Raw genomic sequence first — 10,590 nt, forward strand, 5'->3', positions numbered from 1 at the left:
CTAGTTCCCCCGTTCCCCCCCCCCCCCTTCCTATTTGAAATAGAAATACGTGCGTGTCGTAGGTGGGGTTTTTGCATGCAGCTGTGCTGCTTGGTGAGCCAGGGGTTTTTCAGTGTCTGGTGTTAAAATGTGTTTACTGTTCTTTTGAGTCAGCCTAGACTTGCAAGTAAATGCTCAGCTTAAGCCTGTGCGGTTTCACTCCAGGTGCGTTCGGAGAAACCAGTCCAGTAGGTGGGAAACCAATTTGATCGTAGCGTGGCATTTTTAGTAGCAACTAACTTTAGTTTGTACTTTGTTTATAGAGCTTAAAATGCAAAATGCCTTTTCAGGTACTTTAAGGGAAAATTTTGTGCAACAGAAACCAGTGAGTCTCTCTTAGTGCTATAAGAGTTGTTTATTCTCCCATTCTGAAACAAGAGGGGATTATCATGGCTCTTTAAAGGGCTAACGCTGCCTTTTAACACTCTTACATTGGTTTCCCAGGGTGAAACATGTCTTATGAGATTGAATTGTCTGGATATGTCTGCCTGCTGCCTTCTTTCCCTGCACACCTAACTATTTTTGCGCCTATTGGCTAATTTCAAGTAAGCTTGATGGGGACTGAGTCTCAAAAATAGCAAGGACATGTCTGTTTTGTGAAGGTGGGCTTGCAGGGGAGGGGAATCTCACTAGTGCCGTGGTTGAGGTTGGAGGGTACCTCTGGAGGTCATCTGGTCCAACCCCCCTGCTCAAGCAGGGCCACCCAGACCCAGTTGCCCAGGACCATGTCGAGACGGCTCCAAGGATGGAGACTCCACCACCTGTGCCAGCGCTCGGTCACCCTCCCCGCAAAAAAGTGTTTCCTGATGTTCAGAGGGAACCTCCTGTGTTTCAGTGTGTGCCCGTGGCCTCTGGTCCTGGCGCTGGACGCCACTGAAAGGAGCCTGGCTCCGTCCTCTTTGCACCCTCCCTTCAGGTATTTACATACATTGATAAGATCCCCCCCAGAGCCTTCTCTTCTCAAGGCTGAACAGTCCCAGATCCCTCCGCCTCTCCTCATAGGAGAGATGCTTCAGTCCCTTCATCATCTTCGTGGCCCATCAGCGATATGAGCTGAATTGTACTATTCAACGTGAAAGAATCAAGGTAGGAGAAAGATGTCATAACCTCTTAGATAGCAGTTAGTTAACTCTAGTTAACTAGACTGAGCCCTCAGGAAATGGGGCTGCTTTGCTTTCAGTGCTCAAGGAACAGCTTGTTTGCTCTAGTTTTGTTAGGGTGGAGTTAGATGTAGGTATATAGAGTTGGTGTGCAACAAGGAATTGCAAGAGACTTGTGCAAAGCCTAGAGAAGATGGAGCGATTGCTTCTGTAGCACCGGGACAGGAGAGATACAGCTTTAATAGATCACGCCTGTAATCAGGGAGACTGATCCCTCTGATGGGTTTGTGGCTGTGAGGTGCAGCAGAGGCTTGGCTAATTCATCAGGATACTAATTGACAATGGTTCTCAAGGCAATAAACAAGTGAGCAAACGAGTCTAAGGGGGGGGAAAGATGCATCTCAGAATAAGTCTCTTTGATCAGTTTTAATATGCAAATGTGACTTTTAATAATGCACTTGGGGGGGGGTATTTTATTAAGCATGTAATAGATAAGTTTAGCAAGTCTTCTGTACTTAAATAGCAGGACTCCCTAAAGTATCAGAAAATTCTCAGCCTTCTGTGTTTGCCGTAAGTGAAAGGAACACCCACATTAATTACTTGTTTGCTTTTCTATGCGTACTAGAATTGGTAGTGCTGGAATTCATCTGCAGCAATTAGCTGATGTAATTTCTTGTTGTGGCCTTCCTTCACCCTGACTCTCTTTTTTTATAATATATGCAACAAGAACACATACGAGAAAAGAATTGGCAGGGTAATCTCAAGCAAGCTAGTTTTAAAGAGGTTTTCGTTTGGGGATTTACTCATTCTGTCACTTTGGGAAAGGGAATTAAAAGTTGTTTGAAGGGGGGATAAGGAAGAATTTAAGTGACTGCACCTGAAGACTTGTATTTGAAAGGAGTAAACTGGAACCTCAGAAAAGGCCATTTGTGGATGCCTGTGTGATTTATTTGGGGTACGTTCTTCTCCATTTCCTTCCCCGATATGAAAGATTTGGGGAGAAGGAAAACCAAACTTGCATGTAGCTCAGGGTAACTTAGGGATATTTTTGCAATGTGTTATTATAAGCAAATCATGTTTGATTTCTTTTTTTTTTTTGGTGAAGTAATTAGGACATTTTCATGAGTCCTGGGTAAATACTGCTTCTTTGTTCGCTTCCTGAGTACTGTCCATCATGAGTATTAAGTTTGAGCAAAGCAGCGCTCTTTGAAGAGATTTACTGCTGCCTGTGTTGGCTTAGCTGAATCTTGCTGATGCAATAAGTGAGAAGGTTTGCTTATTCATGGCAGCCTACAAAACTTTCACTCAAAAGTACCTACAGTGAAGCTGTGTAATCACAGCAGCTGAACTTGTTGAATTCTGTGTTTGTTGCCTTCTGTGCTTGAAATCGTGATTTTTAAGTGTTTTAAAAAGGCTTAAACTTGAACTATATTCTCACTGTTCCTTATACTGGATTCTGTGCTGGGGCTGTGGATGTTTTCTTGAGCTCGCTGTGGTGAATACATTACTTCTGTTCATGTTACTGCACAGGCTGCTTCTAGTAGACGACGTGGCTCGCAGCTGGCACGTCAGCTAGGGCTTGGATTGCATCAAACTTCTCTTAAACCCTTCAGAGTTTTCTAAGGGAGTGTTTAAAATGTTTAATATGGTTGAGTCATTTGTGACTAATCTCTTCTCTTCTTCTCACAGCGTATTTGAAGGAGGAAGATGCCAATTGTGAAAAACGTGAGCAGAGCTGTCAGCCAGCTGCTACAGAGCTCTGGTTGTGGATGTGGGATTTCCATCGTGCCTGTTCGATGCATTGGAGTCTCACCCCGGCAGGTGGCCTCCGATGCTAGCTTTCACTCGGTTTCTTTTTCCGAGTCTGATCATCCTCGGGTGCTAATTACAGGTCAGCATTCCTGTCATAGCTCTGTTCCTGCTCCAGCTTCTCAGTCAAGTCCCCCGCTCCCCTCCTCCCTCCCCAGTGAGCAGAACGCTGGAAGCAAAAATACTCAAATATCCTAGGACTGTGGTGATCTTTCCCGTATGGTGATAGGATCAGAGTCCCATGTGAACTTTCCTACTATTTTTATTCCAGAAATCTACTAAAACCAATTCATTGGGTTTTCCTTGAGGAAAAATATAAAAGCTTTCTGACTCGCGGAGAAAAATAGTACTCATTTCTGATGTGATACATATAATAATGGAACTCTGTATTTTGATACTGCTTTTTCCTCTGATTTTTCTCTCTTGTGCGTTGCCTTTTAGGTGGTCTTGGCCAGCTTGGAGTGGGACTTGCTAAGCTTCTGAGGTACGCCATGATTCTCTGACTTGCTATTAGTGAGGAATTCAAGCTTTAGCCAACACTTCTAGAAGCAGTAATTTTCTGGAAAGTGTTTTTTAAAAGAATCCTAGTGACGCAGATTCTTTTTTGCCTCTTAGTTTTGTAAATAACTTTAAATTTTCACCGTTTTTTTATTTTTTACTCCTGTGCTTGGTTTAGGTTCACTGACGTACTTCCTGTGTGTACATTGGTCACGATTCCCAAAATAACATAATTTTGTCTAAGAGACCAGCTGCTGAGTTCAGTTTGCTTCCAGTTAAATGGAAGTATTAGCAGTCTGCATCCTCAGAGGGTGGTCAGTTTTCCTTTCCTCCTTTTTTGGTCTAGCCAAATAAGGCTGGATTTGAGTGCTCAATAGAGAGACAAAGGCTGCAATTTTATGCAGGTACTATAGAAGAGAAAAAAGTGCAAACGTCCACTTGAAAAAAATACATAGTCCTTTGCTAACTACCCTGCTGTTGGGCTTTGCAACTGCTGACTTCTATCTTTCTGAGAATTTCAGTTAAGTAACTTCAGGAATAAGGTGCCCTGTTTAGTAAAGTGCAAAGAAAAGTAAAGATTAGGATACAAGATCTTGAAGTTTTTATGATTTGGTGAAAGACGAACTGATGCAGCAAAAGGAGTAAATCGAAAATATATTTCTTCTGGCTCTTTCTGTTCCCCCACCTCACGTACACAGTTACCTTATTTTTTCCACAGTATCTTTTCAAGAACTGTAAAACGCTCTGAGAGCTCTCCCTGGTCCATATCGTCGTCTATCTCCACGCTTACTCAGCTCCAGAGTATCGTTTGCACATAGACAGTGTTTGTTGCAGAGGCTTTGGACTATGGCCAAAAGTGAGCAAACTCACTGCGTTCAACGCTCTGTTGCAGTTTGAATGTTTTCTACCATTTCTATGAAATATTTAAAAATCAGCCAAATAATGGAAGGCCGGAATGTACTCCAATGCCATCAGACTTGCTCTCTGTGACAGCCTTGTGCTGATTAGAAAAGCACGAGGCAGAGATTGCTCAGTTGTATTTACTTTGTTGATATAAAAGTAGCTGCAGTTACAGCAAGCCCAGTGGCTTTTTGTTGTCTGCAGGGGAGTAGATTATCTCTGGGTAAAATTTTCAGAAAGAAGAAGGTAGGAAGGTCTGTCTTCTCAATGTATTTTCGTTTTCTAAAAGACTTCTCTGTCCTTATGCAGTCTTTCACGGCTACTAGAAGTAGTTTACTAATTTTATAAGATGCTGTATTTACATTTAAGGGACCGGTGGGTTTTTTTTAAGTGCAATAGCTGATTTCATTGTGGAAATTATTGTTCTTCTGATATATCTCCTGATAAACAAAATAGCAGCATAGCACTTTATAAATTATCTTGAAGACTGTGGACTCACTGTACTGTGTGGGTATTTTTACACAGGAAACACTTTGGAAAGAACAACGTGATCTTGTCTGACATTAGAAAGCCTGCAGATAGTGTTTTTTATAGTGGTAAGTGACTGGGGAAGCATATGGAAAAAAAATCTTGACTTTATGTCTGATGTCTATAGACTTAATTACCAAAGTCTATATTATAAGCGGATTAAGCTGAACAAGTTGCTCTTCGAAACTTCTGGATAATGCCTTCCTGCTTTGAAATCGTGCCAAGACATTGATTTCTTCTGTCTATTATTCCCTTTTTCTAAATATTTTTCTTTGCATTTTTTCACTGTTGCTTTGCTACTTTGTTGGCCAGAATAGCTACTTGAGTCAAGTTGAGCTTGGCTGTTGTGCTCCTGCTGTAGAAAGAGATGCATGTATTCTTTTGGAGGGAACAAGTTGGAAATTAAATTTGTGCTTCGTTTTTCCATGCTCAGGCAATTTTTATGATGAGATGGATGTAGAGTAGGTTTTTTGGATTCTTTTATTTTCATTAGAAACTTGCATAAGTTTTTCTTCATCATTACTGTTTAGTGATGTATTTAGATATTTGAATAGCGTACGCTACGTGTTCCCTGTTTTCATGCCATTGACTGGATAAAACAGGAATTCTTGCATCAGTCTGTTGAGGTAAAGGTAGCAGTTTCCCTTCATGTGTTCTTGCATCAGTCTGAGGTAAAGGTAGCAGTTTCCCTTCATGTCTCCTGCTTATTTACCAATTTATTGACCGCTGCTGTTAGGTGTGCATTCTGCTATGCAGTCAAATCCTGAATATAGGTATGGTCAAGAAGCAGCAATTTGAGTTTCACGTAGAACTTTTCTTTATATCCATTCTTCTTGACATTCGATTTCCTACTGGTTCCATTTCTTCTAGGTCCTTTTATCTATGCGGATATCTTGGACTACAAGAATTTACGTGAGATAGTGGTGAATAACCGGATAACTTGGCTGTTCCACTACAGCGCTTTGCTCAGTGCTGTTGGAGAAGCAAACGTCCCTTTGGCCAGAGCTGTAAATATTACTGGTATGTGACACGGGTTTCAAGTTTGTGACTCCTGCAGAGGCTTGAGAAAGTGCAGTGTATGTTCTGATAAATCCTGTTGGTTGTTCCAGGTTTACACAACGTTCTGGATATCGCAGCTGAGCATAATTTGAGACTCTTTGTTCCAAGCACTATCGGAGCCTTTGGACCCACCTCTCCTCGAGATCCAACTCCTGATCTCTGCATTCAGAGACCAAGGACAATCTATGGAGTCTCCAAGGTTCACGCTGAGCTCATGGGAGAAGTGAGAATTTTTTATTTTATTTATTTCATGAAAGTTCTGGGAGAACTTCACTGCTTTTGTAAGATTCCTCACTGCAGTGTTCTTTTCCCCGTTCTTTCCTTCCTGCAGGCTTTAGTACTCAATAGTAGTCTGAGGCAGCTCTTAAGGACAAATATCTTTTGAGTTTTGTTGGAAAAAGTACAAAGAATTGGAAGCTGGCAAACATCTGACTTTCAATATCATTTCTTTCCCTGGTTCTTTTGACTTTCGCCTCTCTGCCTCATCTGCCAGTATGAATGGCCTTGCATAAATGACAGTGTACAAAACCTTGCAAAAGCATGCTAGACAATGATGACTTTTGCGTGTCCCCCCCCCTCCTCACTAAAAAAAAAGACAGACTCTGAAGTCAAAGCCGTGGGAGTCTGTACATGCACAACTCTTTTGGCTTTGTAGTTTTTTAGAAACATAACATTGTTAAAGCTGATATTTTTACAGTTTCCTCACACTTCAAACTGATGAAGGACAGTGGCAGGTCTGAAGACTGTATTGACCTGAAATGTCTCTCAAACTTAGGAATTTTCAGTTTCTGAACACTAGACCTAGACCCTACGTTAGAAGCCAATCCATATCAAGAATCCATATCTACTGATGCGGATGTAAACTAGAAAAGGGCAAGCAGGGAGATCAGCTGCCTGGCAGGGAACGGAGACTGTTCAGTAGTTCCTTTTCTTTCACCCCTGTCGTGGGACGGCTATGGAATGAAGGTTCATCCGGTGGCAGATTTTTCCTGTGAAATCAATGAGTTGTGTGGCCTAGTCTTGGTGCGTAAAGCTGTGTTTCCTTCCTCCCTCCATAGTACTACCATTACCGGTATGGCCTAGACTTCCGCTGCCTGAGGTATCCAGGAATTATATCCGCTGACTCTCAGCCTGGTGGGGGAACAACTGGTAAGTGACTTGTGCGTAGTTCTCAGTATTGCAGGCAAGAACAGCAAAAACGTAAGCCAATACAGTCATTTTTGATGTGTTTGTAGAAACTGAATCTGTGGCAGTATAGAGCGTCAGTGTAGAGATGCTATTTCAGCAGTGTTACAGCAATACTTTTGTCCACTCCAGCTTAGGGCATAATTTCGTAGCCTTTACTTTTAAACAGTATCCGAGAGATTTTTGGATTGATTACACTCATTGAGACCATTTCCTTTAAAAATATTTTAAACTCTGCTGTCTTGCTGCGATGTGCAAATGCTAGAATAGCATCGGGATAGTTCGGAATGACTTCTACAACGTAAATCATACACAGTTCTGCTGCTAGACTTTAGACAGCAGACTTTGGGGGTAGTCTGAGGATTGTTGGCTGTCATGAAGTGAACGACAGATTGAGGCAGATGAGTACACACATCCATTGTCCTTTTCTGCAGATTATGCTGTCCAGATTTTCCATGATGCCATAAAGACCGGCAAATTTCAGTGCAACCTAAAGCCGGACACTCGTCTCCCTATGATGTATATTGATGACTGTCTGAAAGCAACTCTAGAGGTCATGGAGGCCCCTGCAGAGGCACTGAGCATGAGGACATACAACATCAGTGCCATGAGCTTCACTCCTGAAGAGCTGGCGCAAGAGGTGCAGAAGCACGTTCCTGAACTCCAGGTGACCTACAATGTGGATGAAGTCAGGCAGGCCATAGGTTAGTATCAGCTTCTTCGGTAGGAAAATACATTAGATTGCTATATGTTGAGGGCAAAACAAAGTTTCTTTTCTTTTTAGGTGCTTGCAAATTGCTACTGTACAGTTCAAGTCTTACAGTTTGAAATTCAGCTTTAGTAGTTCAAATGGCCAGTGATGATATGTCTTAAAGTTTAAAGAAACTTTTCTTAAACCTCATGCTCCGTATTTCTTCTTTTCTTTTCATTGCAGCTGACAGCTGGCCGATGAACTTTGATGACAGGAATGCCCGGAGGGATTGGGGTTGGAAACATGATTATGATCTCCCTGAGTTGGTGACTACAATGTTTAGCTTCCTTGGGTCTGACTCCAGGATTGCTCAAGCTAACTGAAATACTTTGTAAGATGTTTCCAGATTTCCACAGAGGACCAGGAAGAAATGGCTAAATTAGTTTATAATCTTCTGAGTCTTAGAGCATGTCAATTATTATATTTTGTAAGTAGCAATAGATTTGGGCAGAAACATGCTGTAGCTGCAATGTACTATTAGATAAAAGAAATCATTTGGTACTGTCTTCAAGCACAGCACCAATGACAAACACAGAATTCTTGAACTTTCACACTTAAGCAGCTAGGAAAAAAAAAACAAACCCAAAACACTTACTCCTGGCTGATGACTCTCCGATCATTCCTGCTGCCTGCCTCTTCTTTGGCAAACAACGTGGGGCAATATTGTCAAACCTGGTGTTTCAGGCATATCCCGCAAAGTTAACGATAGGTTTTTCATTTTCCTGGTGGAGGATGTTAGATCGTAGTAAGATGTGATCCTTTCTACTCTTTGCTTACAAAAGAGAGATCAGAAAAGCTACTTCATGTTTCCAAATTGCAGGGATCGTTGCAATTCTAGTTTGAAGTCAAACTTTGGTTGATAGTTCCTATTTAGAGAGAGAGAGAGAGAGTGCTGTATAAACGTACACTTTTCTATACATAGGGCATACAAAGTAGCATTATTCTTAAAATGCTTATAAATGTGAAGGGGAATAGGACTTGAATTCTCATTATGCTTTAAAAAACCAGGGTTTACAGGCTAAGCTTTGTCCTCTTCTTTGAAAGCGCTGCTGCCTTCAGTTTAACCTCGGAGGTAGGTCTGAAATTCGAAGAGCTGTTACGTGTATGTGAATCTGGGGCGTGTTTCAAGAAGGCGATGCCCAGGTATGGGTTTATGGTTAATTAGCACTACGTTTGGTTATCCCAGTTGTTTGCCGTGCTAGCACGATGACATACTGCCTGGAGCGAGTTTTAAAGGTGGGCTGATGATGGAGCCTTACGGTAGAGTCAAGTCAGCCTTTGAAATCTGTTCATGTTCACTACTTTTCCGTGTGCACTGTAAGTGTATTTGTAGATGCTATTTATGTGTAACTGTCATACGCTTTTATTCTTTAGGGAGGGATCCAGAATCTGAAACTATCTTCTAGCTACAGTTGAGGGCTGCTCTGCTCATTGAGCTTCATGCACAGGAGATTCTGGGATTAACAAGGGAGTCTTAGTAGATGCATGCAAGGAAGATATGTCTATTCAAAAGCTACTTAGGAGACTTTCAGAAATGACAAACTGGAGAGACAGGAAAGCCATTTTAGGTAAAATACCCGTTTCCGTGGATGCGAGTCTGAGCCATCGGCTCCTATAGCTATAGCATGCCTTGAGAAACAGCATCTGGGAACTTCTGACTTTATTTTTTTCAAAGAAAAAATATCTTTCATTTTCAAAATGACTGGAAATACCCTATATGAAGCTCTCCATCCTTTTTTTTTTGTCTTGTATACTCCAATAGCGTGTGTAGGTAAACACGGTCGAGTATTTTTTTTTGCCTACAACCTGTTTGCTATGTTTTCTGTGACGATGCTTTGGCAGTTGCGAGTCTGTGACGCTCCCTGTAACCCTGCGGTGTTTCCTCAGTAAGTGGATAACTGACGTGACCAGATTTCTGTCTCTTTGTGAAGGAGTCTACATGCTGCAGGGAATGTGTTTTCTCATGAAAGTAACCTTCAAATGAAGATTCTGTGGTGAAGCCCAGTTATTTTAAACATTTGTTAAACTTGTATCTCTTGACTTTTTTGTATGTATCTTACTGTTTCATCTGTTGGCAAAGTATGCGTTTCCCAGGTATTTAAGCTCAAAAACCTCTAAGGTTGTGGCCTGTTATTGAAACTCTTTTATATTGTTTACGTTTCTGAAAAGACAAGTTTTTAAGCTTTGGCCGCTGTAGTAACTATCACATTGTTCAAGTGTAGTATTTGGCCCAATGGGCCAGCAGAGTTGGCCCGCCGTTCGTACTCTCCAAGGAAAGACTGGCTCAGGTTTTGTCCTCTGCCCTGCCAAAACAGGATTATCTCCTAGTGAACTTGTTAACGCTGAGCCGTCAGGTGAAGGGCTTTAATATGAGCTGAAGGGTCCGTTCTAGTCTTTCATAAGTCAGACCCTGGTGCTTACCCCCTCCGTTCCATGACACGTGTAAAATAAAGAGTTATTGGCGGGTCTCACTCCATTTCTTTCCTTCACTCAAAGTCATGGGGTCTACTCCCCTCGCCTTTGTTCAGAGCTGCAGTCAACACTAACAAGAGTGAAGAGCAAGAATGTTTGTTATTCTGAAACACCCTGTCCGTGGCTGTGACATTGCACAAATGCTTTGGATAAGGTGTTGCAGCAAAGGTGAAATTCAAACCTATGGCATTTTGAATGAAAGGGGTTTTTTTTGGGGGGGGGGGGGGGGGGGGTTTTTTTTTTTTTTTT

The 10,590-nt window shown here is 41.9% G+C and overlaps 1 protein-coding gene across 2 annotated transcripts in view; it reads left to right on the forward strand.

The window, feature by feature from the left end:
• The window catches only part of LOC103906886 (L-threonine 3-dehydrogenase, mitochondrial), a 12,045-nt gene extending 1,785 nt beyond the window's left edge, over positions 1 to 10,260 (forward strand). Inside the window, exons 2-9 of one of the 2 annotated variants that reach the window (XM_009288945.2) lie at positions 2,829 to 3,030; positions 3,390 to 3,432; positions 4,872 to 4,942; positions 5,745 to 5,894; positions 5,984 to 6,156; positions 6,992 to 7,082; positions 7,553 to 7,822; positions 8,053 to 10,260. In XM_009288945.2, the coding sequence (XP_009287220.1) occupies positions 2,847 to 3,030; positions 3,390 to 3,432; positions 4,872 to 4,942; positions 5,745 to 5,894; positions 5,984 to 6,156; positions 6,992 to 7,082; positions 7,553 to 7,822; positions 8,053 to 8,192 (1,122 nt within the window). In that variant the 5' untranslated portion in view covers positions 2,829 to 2,846 and the 3' untranslated portion in view covers positions 8,193 to 10,260. Of the gene's footprint in view, positions 1 to 1,690; positions 3,031 to 3,389; positions 3,433 to 4,871; positions 4,943 to 5,744; positions 5,895 to 5,983; positions 6,157 to 6,991; positions 7,083 to 7,552; positions 7,823 to 8,052 lie in introns of those variants that run through there. The other variant, XM_009288943.2, reaches the window with a different exon arrangement.
• The last annotated feature ends 330 nt before the right edge of the window (positions 10,261 to 10,590 follow it).

Source organism: Aptenodytes forsteri, unplaced genomic scaffold (genome assembly GCF_000699145.1).
Source record: "Aptenodytes forsteri isolate BGI_AS27 unplaced genomic scaffold, ASM69914v1 Scaffold57, whole genome shotgun sequence".
Taxonomy (NCBI): Eukaryota; Metazoa; Chordata; class Aves; order Sphenisciformes; family Spheniscidae; genus Aptenodytes; species Aptenodytes forsteri.